We start from the raw sequence: 18,612 nt of genomic DNA, 5'->3' as shown, positions 1-18,612 counted from the left end.
TAAAAATTATTAAATTTTTGTATATATATATATATATATATATGTAATATCCCTCCTTATGGTTTTAATTTGCATTTTCCTGCTGATTATTGAAGTTGAGCATCTTTTCATGTACCTGTTGACCATGTGGATGGACATCTTTAGAAAACGTCTGTTTAGTTCTGCCCATTTTTTGGATTCTTTCGTTTTTTTGTATCCAGTTGTAGGAGTTCTTTATATGTCTTGGATATTAACATTTTATCAGATATATGATTAGCAAATATTTTCTCCCATTCTGTAGCTTGCTTTTTCATTTTGTTACTTCTTTTGCTGTGTGAAAAACTTTTAACTTTGATATTCCATTTGTTGATTTTTTTGCTTTTGTGTGTGCTTTTGGGGTCATATCTCAAACATTTACTATGATCATTGTTGAAGAGCTTCTTCCCCATGTTTTCTTCTAGTTTTATTGTATCAGGTCTTATGTTTAAGTCTTTGATCTGCTTTAAGTTAATTTCTGTGAGTGGTAAAAGGAGTCTAATTTCATTGCTCTGTGTTTATTATCCATAATAAGTTTTCCCAACACCCATCTGTTGAATTGTCCTTTCCCCATTGGGTGCTCTTTGCTCCCTTGTCAAATATTAGTTGACTTACATACGCAGGGGTTCAGTTTTTGGCTCTCTGTTCTGTTGACCTGTATGTCTGTTTTAGTGTTGGCACCATGCTGTTTTTAATTACTGTAGCTTTGTGGTATAGTTTGAAATCAGCAAGTGGGATACCTCCAGCATTGTTCTTTTCCCTCAAGATTGCTTTGGCTATTTGGGGTTCCATACAAATTTTAGGATTGTTTTTCTATTTCTGTAAAGAATGCCATTGGTATTTTGATGGAGATTGCATTGAATCTGTAGATGGCTTTGGGTACTATAGACTTTTTAATACTAACTCTTTTGATCCATGAACACGGGATGTCTTTCCATTTGTTTGTGTCTTTAGTTTCTTTCATCTAAGTCTTACAGTTTTCATTGTACAGATCTTTCATTTCCTTGATTAAACTTTATCCTAAATAGATTGTTTCTGATGCTGTGCATGGGATAATTTTTTTTTAGATATTTCATCCTTAGTGTATAGGAATTATTTCTGTACATTGATCACGTGTCCTGCAACTTTACTGAAATCACTGATTAGTTCCAGCAGTTTTTTGGTTTTGTCTTTGGGATTTTGCATATACAAAATCATGTAACTGCAAATGGGACAGTTTGACTTCTTCCTTCCTGATTTGGATGTGAGGGAACACTTTCAGTTGTTTTTTTTTTTTAAGATTTTATTTATTTATTTGACAGAACACAAGTAGGCAGAGCGGCAGGGAGTGGGAGAGGAAGAAGCAGGTTTCCCGCTGAGCAAGGAGCCCGATGCGGGGCTCAATCCCAGGACCCTGGGATCATGACCTGAGCCAAAGGCAGACGCTTAAACAACTGAGCCACCCAGATGACCTTCAGTTCTTGTCTCTGTTGGTTTGTCGTACATGGCCTTTATTATGTTGGGGTATGTTACTTCTATACTCAGTCTGCCAAAAGTTTTCATCATGAAAGGATGTTGCATTCTGTCAAATGTACAGATGATCATGTCATTACATTAATGTGATGTATCACATGTATTGATTTGTATATGTTGAACCATCCTTGCATTCCAGGGAAAAATCCCATTTAGCCCCAGTGTGTAATCTCTTTTATGTGTTCTTGAATTTGGTTTGCTCATATTTTGTTGAGAATTTTTATATCTATGTTTATCAGGGATATTGGCCTGTAGTTCCTTTTTTTACGTTTTGTTTGTTTTTTAGAGAGGGAAAGCGTGCATGTGAGCAGGGGCTGGGGGAAGGCGAGGGAGAGAATCTTAGGCAGCTCTATGCCCAGCGTCTGTGCGGGGCTCGATCTCACAGCCCTGAGATCATGACCTGAGCTGAAATCAAGAGTTGAATACTTAACTGACTGAGCCACCCAGACACCTCTTTTTTGTTGTGTTCTTATCTGGCTTTGGTGCCAGGATAATGCTGGCCTGTTAAGCACAGTTTGGAAGTATTCCCTACACCTCAAGTTTTTCGAAGAGTTTGAGAAAGATTGGTATTAATTCTTTGAGTGTTTATTGGAATTTGCCAATGAAGCCATCTGGTCCTAGATTATTTTTTGTACTTGGAGGTTTTAAATTATTGATTCAATCTCTTGCTCATTATGGGTCTATCACATGTTCTTTTTGCATTTGATTTGGTCTTGGTGGGTTGTTTCTAGAAATTTGTCCATTTTTAGGTTATCTGATTTCGGGCATAGGGTTGTTCATAATAGTCCCTTATCCTGTGTATTTTTGTAGTACCAGTTGTATGGTCTTTTTCATTTCTAATTTTATGTCTTTTTCTAAGTCTGGCTAATAAAGTTTTGTCAGTGTTATCTTTTTGATGAACCAGCTTTTAGTTGTACAGGTAGTTTTTTTCTGAAAGAGATTTTTTTTCTGCTTTGCTTTTATTTCCTTCCTTCTGCTACCTCTACACTTGTTCTTTTTATACTTCCTAGAGGTACAGTTAGGTTGCTTGAGATCTTTGTAATTTCTTAATATATGCATTTAATACTGTAAACTTGCCTCTTGACTGCTTTGCTCTATACCATATTTGATGTGTTTTGATATAATTTATTCTCATTTTTATTTTTTGACTCATTGTTTAGAAGTGTGTTAGTTTCCATGTAGTGGTAGATTATTCTAGCTTCCTCTTGCCGATTTCTAATTCTGACCACAATGGTATCATTGTGGTCAGAAAAGATAGTTGGTAAGATTTCAAAGTTTGCTGAGATTTGTTTTGTGCCCAGTCATAGGATCTGCCCTGGAAAATGTTCATGTATGTAAGAAAAATGTGTATTATACTGCTCTTGGATGGAGTGTTCTATATATGACCTTTAAATCATTTTGTTTTTGAATATGTTTTGGTTCAATTCCAATATTTTCTTTTTGATTTTCTGTCTGCATGATTTATGTTCTAATAGTATTAAAGTGCCCTATTAAGGTATTGTTTATTTCTCCATTTAAATCTGTTAGAATTCTTTTCATCATGGTGCTCTTGATGTTGGAGGTGTATATATTTATGATCATTCTTTCTTCTTGATGTCTTTGTTTTTTTATCATTATATAATGACTTCTTTATCACTTGTTAATGTTTTTGGTTTGAAGTGTATTTTTTCTGTCATAAGTATGGCTACACCCACGTTTTTTGGTATCCACCTGCATGGAATATCCTCTTTTCCTATGCTTTGAGCCTGTGTATGTCTTTAGAGCTAAAATGAATTTCCTTTAGATAGAGTGGAGTTAGGTTTGTTTTTTTTTTTTTCATCCAGGCACTCTACCCTTTGGTGAATTCAGTCCATTATTAATTACTCCTACCATCTTATTGTTTGCTTTCTAGTTGTTTTTATCTCCTGTGTTTCCTTTCCCTGTTTCTACTTTTGGAAAGTGGATTTCCATGGTAATTGGTGCAGTCTCCCCGTTTTTTATGTTTCATTACTATATTTTTGCTTTGTGGTTACCAAGTGGCTTACATAAAATATCTCATAGGTACAGTACTCCTAGGGGAAGGCGTTTTTAAGAAATAGTTCGAGCACATTCTGTAACAGCCTTGATTAATTACACTGTTCTGCCACATAATCACTTGTTCTGTTCTGATGATCATCTGTTGATTAAAGATGATGAAAACAAAATAAATTGTGAAACAATAACTTGCAAAGGTTACTATAGTTGACCCTTAAACAATGTGAGGGTTAGGGGTGCCAATCCATCATGCAATCAAAAATCTGCATACAACTTCACTCCCTAAAAATTAACAGCTGATAGTCTGCTGAGCAGAAGCCTTACTGATAACAGTTTGACCCATTTTTGTATATTATATGCTGTATTCTTACAATAAAACTAGAGAAAATGTTAAAATCAAGAAGAGAAAATGCATATACAGTACTGTATTTATGAGAAAAAAATCCATGTATAAGTGTATGTGTGCTGTTCCAGACCCATGTTGTTCCAGGGTCAATTATATTTTTAACTTTGTAAGAAACTAAAAAATTCTCTTTCAAAGTGTTTGTACTGTTTTACATTTCTACCAGCAATGTCTGAGAGTTCCAGGTTCCTTGCCATATTTTATTTAAGGGAATTTTCAGATACTTTGTGTTTCTGCCCCATGATTGGAGGTTTTTTGTTTTAACACTTCGGTGATGAAGTTACGAATTTTTAAAGAGCCAAAAAACCTCTTTACAGATGGACAGGATGGAAGTCTAAAATCAAAACATGACATGAAAAGCAAGGTTATAGAATCCTCTGGCATCATGAGTTATTAAAATACAAGGAAGAATTTTATCCTCAGACTTTCAGTAACACTTTAAATGGTTAGCCACTTGGCTGAGACCTTACTATAATACTTCTGTCAGAGTCCCTGCTGCTGCTTGAATTGTAAAGGCTGCAATAGAAATGTGTTTCTTTACTTCTGTCCAGGCTGAATGAGGGTCTTCTTTATTTTCAATATCAAACATAGCATCGTAGATCCCAGGAAATGATTCTCCAGCATATTTGTTGTGTCTACTCGGAGCAAAGATGATGTGCCTAACAGAAGAAAACAGATGGCAGGTTGAGCTAAAGAGTGTACATAACATCACATTTTTTATGCTTCTTGAATTCATTCCCTTTTGTTAGACCCCATCTTAAGAATACTGTCTCCTCCTGGCATTCACTTTTTTTTAATTCCAAAATGAAGACCTATAATTGATTTAAGATAATATAACAGTATAAAATTTTAAGCAAAGAAATCTGTGCATTCACTAAGACTTAGTCTCATAAATCATGTTGCCAACCCATAGAAATGGAAGAAAGTGTGTTCTTGTAAGTTGTGTACATCAGTTGTCTGATTGCCAGCAGATACCCAAACAGTGGTAACAAGTATGTTTTATGGATATATTTACTGAGAGAAGTGTGTTGCGTTTTTTAGAGATTCAATAAGAATAACACTTGTTCCCAATACTCTTTAAAAAAATCAGTAAATAAGCTTGTATTCCCAAAATATAAATGAGGATAATGAAGTCCATTCCACAAAGATAAAGCAGTGTATATGAATTGCCTGCAGACACATTTAATTACCTGGAGAAATCAAACTACTTCTCTTTCCAAAAATTGGAATTCTGCCTTCCAGAAAGGGACGTATTTTATTCAACACTATTATCAGGAATTAGGCCCAACAGTCAAATCCTGCAGCTTCTTCAGGATGTAAATCTGTCTCTGAGACTCAATGTGAAACTATGTAAGTATTAATGATTAAATAGAAATTTATAATGCAAATCATTTAGATTATCCAAAGTACGTCAGGATTTATTTTTTTAGTTTTTTTTTATTTGACAGAGCAAGAGAGCACAAGTAGGGGGAAGGACAGAGGGAGAGAGAGAAGCAGGCTCCCTGCTGAGGGCTTCTGTCCCTGACATGGGGCTCCCCCAGGACCCCTGGATCATGGCCTGAAAAGAAGGCAGATGCTTAACCAACTGAATCACCCAGGTGCCCCAGTACATCAGGATTTATTGCTTTTGGCTTTTAAATCTTAACATGTCCTCAAATGGATCTTCCTCATTAAAGCCAGTATATGTGCTGAACTGTTTATAAACATTGATATTCTGACCTATACATGAATTATTACAAATAAAGTTTGTAGCTATTCAAGTGTATACTTTACTGGAGAACTGTAAAAGCAGAGTATAGTAAAAATAAAGATAGATGGATACAAGGATTATAAAAACCTAGTTTGAACCTGGCATCTCATAGTCCTGTGGTCTTTCACCTTGGTTAAGTTCTTAGGTATTCTATTCTTTTTGATGCAATTATAAACAGAATTATTTCTTTATTCCTCTTCTTGATAGGCCATTATTAGTGAATAGAAATAAAGTAGATTTCTGTATATTGATTTTGTATCTTCACCTTGCACTGAATTTGTTCATTCTAACAGTTTTTTGGTGGATTCCTTAGGTTTATCTATATATAATGTCATGTGCAAGTAATAATGGTTTTACTTCCTTCCAGTACGGATGTCTTTTTCTTGCTAATTGCTCTGGCTATGACTGCCCATACTGTGTTGAAAAGAAACAGCAAGAATAAGCATCCTGGTCTTGTTCCTATCTTAGAGGAAAAGCTTTCAGCCTTTTAACATTAAATATATTAGCTGTAGGTTTGTCTTATTGGCCTTTATTGAGTTATATTTCTTCTACTGACTTTGTTGAGTTTTAATAAAAATGGATGTTGAATTTTGTCAGATGCTTTTTCTGCATCTATTAAAGACTTTTATCCTTCATTTGTTAATGTGATATATAACATTGATTTGTGGATATTGAACCATCTTTGTATCCCTGGAATAAATCCCATTTGTGGTACTGTGATCTTTTTAATATATTGCTGAATTCGGTTTGCTAAGTTTTATAGAGGATTTTTGCTTTTATGTTCATCATATTGGCTGGTAATTTTCTTTTGGCATCCTTGTTTGATTTCCCTAGTAGGGTAATGCTGGCCTTTTAAAATGAGTTTAGAAGTGTTCCCTCTTCTCTTTTTTGGAAGAGTTTGAAAAGGATTGATACTGATTATTTTTTCAGCGTTTCATAGAATTCATTGGTGAAGCCATCTGGTCCTGGACTTTTGTTTGTTGGGAGGTTTATGATTACTAATTCAATTTTCTCACTAATTGGTCTATTCACATTTTCTGTTTCCACATTTCATGATTCAGTTCTGGAAGGTTATATGTTTCTAGAAGTTTGTCTATATCTTCTGGGTTGTCCAATTTGTAGGCATATGACTGTTGACACTAGTCTCGTATTTCATGGTATTAGTTGTAATGTCTCCTCTATTTATTTGAGCCCATTCTCTTCTTGGTGAATCCAAGGAATGGTTTATAAATTTCATCTTTTCAAACAATCAGCTCTTCATCTTACTGAACTTTTCTTTTGGCTTTTTAGTTTCTATTTCCTTGATTTCCTCTTTGTAATTGCCTTCCTTCTGACAAAACTTTGGGTTTTGTCGTTCTACTTCCTTGAGGTGTGATGTTAGGTTGCTTGAGAGTTTTACTTTTTTCAGAGATGTAGGGTATTCATTGCTGGTGACTGTTAATCTTAGAATTGCTTTTATGCATCTCATAAATTTTGCCATGTTGTAAGTTCCATTTTCATTTTTCTCAAGGTATTTTTTTGTCTTTTGATTTCATTGACCTATTAGCTGTTTAGTAGAATGTTAGTTTCCACCTATTTGTGAATATTCCACTTTTCTTGTAATTGATTTCTGGTTTCCTACCACTGTGGTCAAAAGAAAAAAAAAGATGTTGGATGTTTCATTCTTCTTAAATTCATTAAGACTTGTTTTCTTTGGCATAACATACGACCTATCCTGGAGAATATTCCACATGCACTTGTAAGAATGAAGAATGAGTGTTTTGCTTTTGGATGGAATGTTCTGTATATATCTTTTCATCTCATAGGGTCTGATGTGTGATTTTTTTGTTTGGAAGCTAGCCATTGATGTGTGGTATTAAAGTCTCCTCCTATTCCTCCTATTGTACTCCTATTTCTCTTTTGGTCTCTTAATAATTTATACGTTTAGGTGCTTTTATGATGGGTACATAAATATTTACAAATGTTATATCCTCTTGTTTGACCCTTTTATTATTGTGTAATTTCCTTCATCTCTTACTGCTGTCTTCATTTTGAAGTATTTTGTGTGATACTAATACAGCTATCCCTGCTTTCTTTGGCTGCCATTTGCATTCTCTATCTTTTTCCATGCCTTCAGATGTATTCTGTGTGGGTCTTTACATTTGAAGTGAGTCTCTTCTAGGCATGATATAGATAGGTCTTGTTGTTTTATTCATTCGGCCACTTTGTCTTTTCATTGGAGCATTTACTCCATTTACATTTAAAATAATCCGTATGTACGTACATACTGCTATTTTGTCAGTTTTCTTGCTGTTTTGTAGTTCTCTTGTTCCTTATTTTCTTGCTCTCACCATTTGTGGTTTGTTGGTACAGTATGCTTAAATTTTATATTTCTTGTATCTAGTACAGGCTTACCTCATTGTGCTTGAAAGATACGTTTTGTTTTTTTTTTAATTGAAGATTTGTGGCAAACTTGCATCAAGCAGGTCTTTTGACACCATTTTTCCAACTACAATTCAGTTATTCTTGTATTTTAAACTATTTTATTGGAATACATTTGGCAATACAGTGTTATTAGTTTCGGGTGTATAGTAGTAATTTGACAGTTACATACATTAAATGCTCACTCAAGTAAGTGTAGTCACCATCTGTCACCAGAGTTCTTACACTATTATTAACTGTATTCCCTGTGGTATACTTTTCATCGCCGTGGCTTATTTATAACTGCAAATCTGTACCACTTAATCCCCTATTTTGCCCATATGCCTGCCACCTTCCTTCTATCAACCACCAGTTTTTTTCTTGGTTCATTTGTTTTGAAGTGAAATAGTATGATATTTGTCTTTCTCTGACTTATTTCACTTAGCATAATACCCTCTAGTTGGGTGCATCCATGTTGCAAATGGCAAGATTTCATCCTTTTTTAGGGTTAATATTCCATTGTATATATACCATATCTTCTTTATTTCATCTGTCAGTGGACACTTAGTTTGCATCCCTATGTTGGCTGTTATAAATAACACCAGTAAAATAAGGACACATATTTGTATTTAAGTATATATACATTTAATGTTTTCAGGGTTTTTTGGGTAAATAGCCAGTAATGGAATTACTGGATCATGTAGTATTTCAATTATTATTTTTTTTTTTAAGATTTTATTCATTTATTTGACAGAGACACACACAGCGAGAGAGGGAACACAAGCAGGGGGAGTGGGAGAGGGAGAAGCAGGCTTCCCGCCGAGCAGGGAGCCCGATGCGGGGCTCGATCCCAGGACCCTGGGATCATGACCTGAGCCGAAGGCAGACGCCCAGTGACTGAGCCACCCAGGTGCCCCAATTTTTAATTTTTTGAGGAAACTCCATACTGTTTTCTCTAGTGGCTGCACCAATTTGCATTCCCACCAACATGCACGAGGGTCCCTTTTCTCCACATCGTCCCACACTGTCTCCAGCACTTGTCTTTTTGATGCCAACTGTTCTGACAGTTGTGAGGTGATACCTCAGTCTTGATTTGCATTTCCCTAATGATTAGTGATGGGGGCCACATTTTTTATGTTTCTTGGCCATGTGTACTCTTTGGAAAGATACATATTCAGGTTCTCTGCCCATTTTTTAATCGATTATTGGGAGCTTTTTGTTGTATCAATTATGTATTTCAGATACGAACCCCTCATTGGATAGATCATTTGCAAATATCTTCTCCCATTCAGTAGGTTGCTTGTCATTTTGTTGGTTTCCTCTGCTGCACAAAAGCTTTTTAGTTTGATACTCCCAATGGTTTCTTTTTGCTTTTGTTTCCCCTGCCCAAGGAGGCCTATATGGAAAAACATTGCCAAGGCCAGTGTATTAGAGATTGCTGCCTAGGTTGTTGGGTTTTTTGTTTTTGGAGTTTTATGGTTTTAGTTCTCACATTTATTTAGGCATTTAATCCATTTTGAGTTGATTTTTGTTTGATGTAAGAAAGTGGTTCATTTCATGTTGCTGTCCAATTTTCCCAGCACCCACAGTTTATTGAAGAGACTCCATTGCACAGTCTTGCCTTTTTTGTACATTAATCATATAAGCATGGGTTTATTTCTGGGTTCTCTATTCCATTCCATTAATCTGTGTGTCAGTTTTTCTGCCTGTATCATACTGATCACTAAAGCTTTGTAGTATATCTTTAAATCTGGGATTGTATATACCCTCCAGCTCTGTTCTTTCACAAGAATTGCTTTGGCTATTTGGGATGTTTTTTGTTGTACAAATTTGAGTATTTATTCTGATTTTGTGGAAAATGCTGTTGCTATTTTGATTGGGATTGCATTTGTTTTTATTATGTTCCGTTTTAGAAATATCTAATACTTTTCAGAGTACAGATCTTTCACCTCTTTGGTTAAATTTACACACAGGTATTTTATACTTTTTGAATCAATTGTTAAAGGAATTTGCTTAATTTCTCTGCTACTTTGCTAATAGTATATAGAGACGTAATAGATTTCTGTGCATTGGGTTTGTATTGAATTCATTGGTTCTCATTTTTTGGTTTTTACAGGTTTTCTGTATGTATTACCGTGTCATCTGCAAACAGTGACAGTTTTATTTCTTCCTTACCAATTTGAGTGCCTTTCATTTCTTTTTCCTGTCTGCCGCAGCTAGAACTTCTAAGACTATGGTGAATAAAAGTAGCAAGAGTAGGCATTCTTGGGGCACCTGGGTGGCTCAGTCAGTTAAGCATCTGCCTTCAGCTTGGGTCATGATCCCAGGGTGCTGGGATCAAGCCCCATATCAGGCTCCCTTCTTGGTGGGAGGCCTGCTTCTCCCTCTCCCACTCCCCTTGCTTGTGTTCCTGCTCGCTCGCTCGCTCTCTGTCAAATAAATAAAATCTTAAAAAAAAAAAAAATAGGCATTCTTATCTTTTTCCTAATCCTAGAGGAAAAGCTTTCAGTATATCTCACCGTGAGTATTAGGGTATGTGGTGGTAAGGTCTTTATGGCCTTGCTCTAAACCCACTTTACTAACAATTTTTTATCATGAACAGATTGCCACAGCCACTCTATATAATCAGTCAGCAACCATCAACATCAAGGCAAGACCCTCCACCAGCAAAAAGATTGCTGCTAGCTCAAAGCTAGCAGCTGCAGCTAGCTGATGGTTAGCATTTTTTAGCAATAAATTAAGTCCATCTTTTTTAGAAATGCTTTGCACACTTTACAATATATTATAAACATATCTTTTATATGTACTAGGAAATCAGGAATTTCCTTTGACTTGCTTCATTGCAGATATCTGTGACCTACCGTGCAGTATATCAGAGGTATACCTATGTACCTTTTGGTTTGTGGTTACCATGAGCCTTACATATAACAATCTATCGATTTAAAGTGGAGTTTTATGAATATTATGTTTAACTTTGAAGGCATTCTAAAGCTCTCCCTTCTTACTCTTACCACCCCATCACCAAGTTTTGTTTTCGATGTCACATTTTACTTCCTATTAATTTTGTGCATCCCTTATTGCACTTACTTTTTACAACTCTTGCCTTAACCTTCATACTGTTTAATCCATTACTTTTACTATAATGTTTATCAGTAAAATTTTCACTCCGTTTTCTTGTTACTAATAGCACCTTTTCTTTGCAGCTTTTAAAGAACTCCCTTTACCATTTCTTATAAGACCAGTTTAGTGGTGATGAATCCCTTTAGCTTTTGTTTGGCTGGAATAGTCTTTCTCCTTCAGTTCTGAATGATAATGTTGCAGAATATTCTTGGTTGGAAGTTTTTTTTCCCCCAGCACTTTGACTATATCGTGCCAGTCCTTTCTGGTCTGCAAAATTTCTTCTGAAAAATCTGCTGGATACCTTATGGGGGTTCTTCTGTACGTAACAAGTAGTTCTTCTCTTGCTGCTTTTAAGATTCCTTGTCCTTGACATTTTAATGATAATGTGTTTTGGTGTGGATCTCTTTTGGTTCCCTGGATCTGGATGTTGGTTTCTTTCTCCAGATTAGGGAAGTTTTTAGGCCCCTTCTCTCCCTACACTGGGAATGATGTTTTCTATAAGTCCCTTAAGCTTTTTGGTTTTTTGTTTTGTTTTTTGTTTTTCCTTGCTCTGTTAGAGTGAACTCCAGTGCCCTGTCTTTGAGTTCAGCGATCCTCTCTTCTTGTTTGCTGTAAACCCCTACTGTATTTTTCAATTCAGTTGTTGTATCCTTCAGTTCTGTGACTTATCTTTGGTACTTTTCTCTTTTTTCAGTTTCTGTGTTCATCCATTCTTCTTCCAAGTTTAGTTAGCATCTTTATGGCCATACTTTTAACTCTTTATCAGGTAGATTACTTATCTCTGTTTCATGAAATATTTTTCTGAGATTTTACCTTCTTTCATTGGAATATATTCCTGTTAATTCATTTTTTTTTTTAAGCTTTTATTTTATTTATTTGACAGAGACACATGGAGAGAGGAAACACAAGCAGGGGGAGTGGGAGAGGGAGAAGCAGACTCCCCACTGAGCAGGGAGCCTGACGTGGGGCTCGATCCCAGGACCCTGGGATCATGACCTGAGCCGAAGGCAGACGCTTAACCGACTGAGCCACCCAGGTGCCCCAATTCATTTTTTTTTTAAACTATGTGTTGGTTTCTATATGCATCAGATGAAACAGCTACCTCTCCCAGTGTTGAAGTAGAGGAACCTTTTCATTTAACCTTGCTGTATCTCGTTTGTTTCTCAAATTTTGTGATTGTCCCAGCAGCCTGTTTTTAACAGCTCCTGGTAGTTGAGGGTGTGCCAAGACCTATCACTGTACCAAAGGGGGGGGGGTAGCTCAGTCAGGACTTAATTCAGGGTGATTAAAAGCTGCTGCCTGAGGGTTTGGCTTCCACAGTATGCACATATGTATCATCTTGTGGGAGCTAGGTGGATAGGGAGGTGTCCCTTAGACACAGTAGTAAAAATTGGGGCTCCAGCTGGGTAGATAAGTTGCTTACTGGAATATACCAGCAAGCTGTAATAAGAACACAAGGATGGTATTGCCCCACCTTACATGGTTTGAGAGCATTTCCATAGGTCTCTAGAAGAGTGCCAGATCTGAGGCCTGCCCTGCAGCAGGTTGAAGCTCCAGGATAAGTAAATAGGCTCTTTTACAAAAGGAAGAGGATATGTGTTTCAGTCTGCTATCTGGAACAGGCAGTGAGAGCACAAAAGATAGCGCCTGCCCTCCAATGTCCTTGGTAAGGTTTACAGTTAATCCTTAGATGTATGTTTAAGTAGAAGCCTGCCCCTCAGGCTGTAGCCGTGATGATAAACTTGTAAGACCTCTTTCACTGGAAGACTGAGCTGCTTGGGTCTATTGCCTGTTTAAGACCTTTTTCACCATGGTTCCAGTCTTATGGGACCTGTGAGCATTGCCCTGCTGGCCACCAGAGCCAGGCAATGTACAGGTGTGCCGTGGCAGCAGCTGCAAAAATCAGGGTGCCCGACAAAGGTATAACCTCCTTTTTGCGATATGCCATCAAACTGGGGCAGGGCAGAGGAGGGAGTGTAAAGACTCTTTCCATCAGCCATAGGCCCTAGATGTATGCCAGACCAGAAGCTTTCTCCTTAGGCCAAAGCTCTTGTACAACCAAATAGGTGTTTTTCTTAGAAAAAACTCAGCCTGCTATCTGTACAGTACCTTGGTACAGTCTCATGGCACCCAGGAATGCAAGCCCCTCGGGTTCCAGAGCCACACAAAGGGCATCCCTGGGCAGCAGCTGTAAACACTAAGTACAAGACACAGGTAAAAAGCTGCCTTCCAGGAGATACTGGTGCTCTGGAGCTCAGGAGAGGAAGAACACGAAGATGGCACCCACCAGCCTGTTACAGGTGATGCATTAAGATGAGCAAATGAATCTTTCACATGAAGTCTGCTTTTCAGAGGGCTGCTTCTGCACTGGACCCTGTGGCAAATGAGTCCATGCAAGCCCTTTAGGAGCTGTTTGTTCACTGTAGCCCTTTGGGTCTCTTGAATGTGAGCACTGTTGGGTTTCCATAGCCAGATGTTTTGGAGGCTTATCGCTCAGGTGCAAGTCTTAAAAGCTGGTTGTACCCTGTTTGAGGTATGAACCCTTCACTCCTTAAGGGAGAAATTCTGGGTTTGTAAATTCCCTCCTCATTGTGGGTTGTGTGCCTGGAGATGGGTTTATGGCATGATTAGTTCTTGGTATGGCCTTTTTCTTGTTTGATATGAAAGAATTGTTCAGGTAGTCTTCAGGTCTTTTTCAGAGGAAATTGTTCCATATGTAGTTATAGCTTTTAAGTGTGTCCAGGGGAGGAGGGGAGTTCAGGATCTTCTGACATTGCCATCTTGTACTGCCCTAGCTTTAGAATATAGCCATAATATTCAGTTAATAATTCCAAATATATTTTCAAAATATAGTGCAGTCTTTAACTCTTCGACCCTGAAATCCACATACTGATTATATAGATACTAAGACAAAAGTTCTAAAGGACACAGGCAGTATTTTTACTAAAAGTATATGGGGGAAAAAGCAAATTGAATTAAAAAGTCAACAGAGTTTAAAAATTATACATCCATGCGAGACAGTGGAACACTATACACCAGGTAAGAAGAGCTAAAACTACATATACTGACATGGGAAGATCTCTTAAGATAGATTGTTATGCAAGTCAGGAAACGACAGATGTTGGCGGGGGTGCGGAGAAAGGGGAACCCTCCTACGCTGTTGGCGCAAATGCAAGCTGGTGCAGCCACTCTGGAAAACAGTATGAAGTTTCCTCAAAAAGTTAAAAATAGAGCTACCATATGACCCAGCAATTGCACTACTGGGTATTTACCCCAAAGGTACAAAAGTTGTGATCCGAAGGGGTACATGCATCCCGATGTTTATACAGCAATGTCCACAATAGCCAAACTATGGAAAGAGCCAAGATGTCCATCGACAGATGAATGGATAAAGAAGATGTGTTATATGGATACAATGGAATATTATGTAGCCATCAAAAGGAATGAAATCTTGCCATTTGCAATGACATGGATGGAACTGGAGGGTATCATGCTGAGTGAAATAAGTCAATGAGAGAAAGACATGTATGACCTTACTGATATGAGGAATTCTTAATCTCAGGAAACAGAGGGTTGCTGGAGTGGTGGGGGGTGGGAGGGATCTGTGTGATAGACATTGGGGAGGGTATGTGCTATGGTGAGCGCTGTGAATTGTGTAAGACTGTTGAATCACAGACCTGTACCTCTGAAACAATACATATATGTTAAAAAAAAAAAAAAGGGAAAAATGAAGAGGGGGAAATCGGGGAGACGAACCATGAGAGACTATGGACTCTGAGAAACAGAGTTTTAGAGGGGAGAGGGGTAGGGGGATGGGTTAGCCTGGTGATGGGTATTAAAGAGGGCAGGTACTGCATGGAGCACTGGGTGTTATATGCAAACAATGCTCATGGAACGCTACGTCAAAAACTAATGTAGTGTGTAGTGATTAACATAAATTGTTATGAAAAAAGCAAGATGCAAAATAAATGGTCCCATTTATGTAGCTATAGATGAATAAATATATAGATATATACACGTCTATATGAAACATTGATTTTCTTTAAAAAGAATAGCAAATGGCTGGGTGTGGGTTACAGAAGGGAATGCTGAAGGAGCATGGCCCCTTTTTATCTTACAAGCTTCTATAGAGTCTGCATTCACTTTTGAGAAAAAGATGTTTTGCTTATTAATAGACTAATACAGGTAAGAGGATTAATATGTAGATTTACTTTCAACTTTTTATTTGACATGTAAATACTTAACTGATGGCTATTTTACTTCTATCAGTAAATATATTCATATTATTTATCACTTTATAAAAATAGCAGCCATTTACTGAGTATATCCCTCTCTCAGTTAAATCTTCCACATTCCTGAAATCTGTAAGACTATATGGGGTGAAAGCAGTTATACTCTATAGCTGAGGAACCTGAGGTTTAGGTAAGTATTTTGCCCAGGTTACTTAGTATGAGCCAGAGCTGGGCTCTAAAAGCTTGTGCTTACAATTAAAGGTTAATACTAGTCAATAATACTTACAAGAAAGCTAACATACAGAACTGTCTCTGGTATGTCATCTGATGATAAACAGCCTCACAAATTTTCACCAAGGAACTGCAGTTTAAGAGGTACCTTAAAAAACTGGAGACTGTGCAAGCACACAGTCAAGATAGCAAAAGAAAACTTCATGTTAAGTTTTAGGGTTAGGGGTAGGGTTAGAGATACAGATACAAAAAGAGGATATTGCTTCAGCAGAATCGTGGCAGCCATCTTCAAAAACCTAAAATTTTCTATGGAAATAGATCTAAATTTATCCTATATGATTTTGGAGAGCTGAACAGGGTCAGGGAGAAAATTACAGGGAAAACGATCTTTATGAAGAAAACTTTGTTAACAGACATTTCTTAAAACGAGATGGACTTCCTCCTATCACTGTATGATTCAGAGGCTAAATAGCTACTTACCTCAGATGCTATAGAAAAGATTAATGTAGAACTTTGAACTACATAAGCTCTAGGATTCCCTTTAAGAGTCTATAGCTTTTAGATTTTCTTAGAGTTATTTTTCAACTACATTTATCATTTACATCTGCAGCAAAGCAATAAACACGAAGTTTTCTGATACTACAACTTATACTACTATACATAATCTTACCCATATTCCCCATAGCATACATATTCACCTTCGGTTCATCTGATGGCAGCAGTTTAAAACAGACTTTGGCATGCTGGTTTTGGTCACAGTGAAGTATTTAATGTCCTTTAGTGAAAGGTGTTTCCTTACCTATAGAACCGCCTCCCTGGTAAACCAAGGGGATCGATGAATGCTCTCTCCAGGAGCATCAGTTGGTCATTCATGATTCTCACTGCAATGGGACTTGAAAAATAAGAGTTATAGTTACTTACCATGGAACTATATTGTTTTTTTTTATTTTATTATGTTAATCACCATACATTACATCATTAGTTTTTGTGTATTTTAAAATAATACAGGATAAAGCATGGAAAAATAAACTTCTAAAATCAGATTTTTAAGAAAATGCAGATTAACAGTAATGCTTTGTATTTAAACTACATATAACAACGGAGGCATCTTTCTAATACTCATAATAAGAGAGACCTATTGGAAATGGTTCGTTTTGTCAAGACCACAGAAAGGACAGAAAGACATTTTTAATTCTTTCTAGGAGGAGAGCCCAGCCTCCTGCAGAGGCAGATTGGGTGTACTATCAAGTTAATGCCACTGAGTAAAGGCTAAACAACAACAAATAAAGGGAATTTGCAACAGTCTGCAAGAAGAGTTGGGGTGGGGGGTAGCTGCACATCATGGGCAGGGAATCCCCTTTCATATTTGGAATCTGCCAACTCTTTTTGGGGTGCTACATAGGTTCTCTGGGCTTTCCTACAACCCAAGGGGGAGAGAGAAGCCCCTCAAAATGAAGGCTACATCTTGTTGCCAATATGGGTGGTGAAAAAGCTTATTCTAATTGGATCTGAACAAATAAATGTGACCTGGACTACAGTGTGGAACAATTTATACTTGTTAGATAATGTTTAAATACAACTTTTTCATTATATTTCAATCTAAAAGTGAAAAGCAGTTAAATGAAATGCAAAAAAAACTGCAATTGGTCGGGGAAGTATTGGAAATGTGAAATTCATACTACAGATGCACTTAAACCGTGGAACTGTGAATTACCAGCTATCCTCCTTGCCCCTTGTGTTGGAATGAGTTTTTGGTCTACCATAGAGTAATGCTTCTCAAACTTCAATGTGAATACAAACCATTCTGGAGAGTCTTGTTAAAAAGCGCGGAATCCTAATTTAGGAGGTCTTCGATGGCGTTTGATATTCTAACAAGCTCGTAGTTAATGCTGATGCTGCTGGTTTACAGACCGTAGAGCAATGATGTAGAGTTGAATGCTTACAAGGTGTACACAATTCATTCTAGTAACTAGATCACTTTTCAAAATGATGCGGAGCTTTACATTTGAAACTTACTTATTAAGATCAACTTGTGTAAGTCTTCTATGAAAATCTGAAGCAGCATCTGAGAAGTTATTCACAGCAGAAAATAAAGAATCTTTTAAAAATACAAAAGAGGAAAGTCAGTAAGAGGAGCTTATATCACATGTTCACTTTCCCACCCACCCCATTCCAGGCTGATATGAGTGAATAAATACTGAAACAATGTTGAGCCTTCCTGCAGATCCATGGAAATCATCAGAAAATTTGTAACAGGAAAGGGAGGGGGCGGAGCAAGATGGCGAAGGAGTAGGAGACCGGGATTTCATCTGGACTCAGGAATTCAGCTGGATAGGGATCAAACCATTCTGAACACCTACGAACTCAACAACAGGAGATCAAAGAAAAGAATAGCAACAACTCTGAACAAAAAAGCGACTACTTTATGGAAGGTAGGATGTGCGGAGAAGTGAATCCGAGGCGGTATTTGGGAGGATAGACGGCAGGGGAGGGGGCCTCTGTCTGCCGCTTCTGGCAAGTGATAGAGCCACGGAGCACAAAATTGGAACTTTTAGAAGTCGGATCCGCTGAGGGACGCTCCAGTGGCTAAGCTGGTGGTGGAACCCTTGCAGGACAGTGTGTTCTCAGGACCCTCAGGGTCACAGAAGGACTGAGGGTGCCGGAGTGCGGCAGAGCTCTCAGGTATCAGAGCGGGGAAGCCGGCTGCAGAGACAGAGCCGAGGCATGGGCTCTCTGCTCGGGGTTGCCATAAACTGACCGGCAACACAGTTGGGCCACTGCTCCTCCAGCAGGGAACCAACAAGCGGCAGATTGGGGAGACTCCCCTTCCTCCCCTGGGAGGAGTGGCACAAGAGCGCACCGCAGGTATCTGCTGGGTTTGGAGACTCCACACGGGGTCGTGTGCCAGAGATAGAAATGCTCGGTCACAAGCTGGG

General features: G+C 37.7%; 1 protein-coding gene across 1 annotated transcript in view; it reads right to left on the bottom strand.

The window, feature by feature from the left end:
* Window positions 1-3,769: 3,769 nt before the first annotated feature.
* Window positions 3,770-18,612, bottom strand: part of NAALAD2 (N-acetylated alpha-linked acidic dipeptidase 2) — a 78,474-nt gene continuing 63,631 nt past the window's right edge. Inside the window, exons 17-19 of the mRNA XM_028093230.2 lie at window positions 17,693-17,774; window positions 16,476-16,568; window positions 3,770-4,602 (exon numbers count right to left, since the gene is read on the bottom strand). Of these exons, the coding sequence (XP_027949031.1) occupies window positions 4,413-4,602; window positions 16,476-16,568; window positions 17,693-17,774 (365 nt within the window). The 3' untranslated portion in view covers window positions 3,770-4,412. The remainder of the gene's footprint in view (window positions 4,603-16,475; window positions 16,569-17,692; window positions 17,775-18,612) is intronic.

Source organism: Eumetopias jubatus, unplaced genomic scaffold, assembly GCF_037043125.1.
Source record: "Eumetopias jubatus isolate StellerSeaLion01/CBP00866 unplaced genomic scaffold, mEumJub1_p1.0 scaffold_13, whole genome shotgun sequence".
Classification (NCBI taxonomy): Eukaryota; Metazoa; Chordata; class Mammalia; order Carnivora; family Otariidae; genus Eumetopias; species Eumetopias jubatus.
This window is presented reverse-complemented; position numbering and strand designations above follow the sequence as displayed.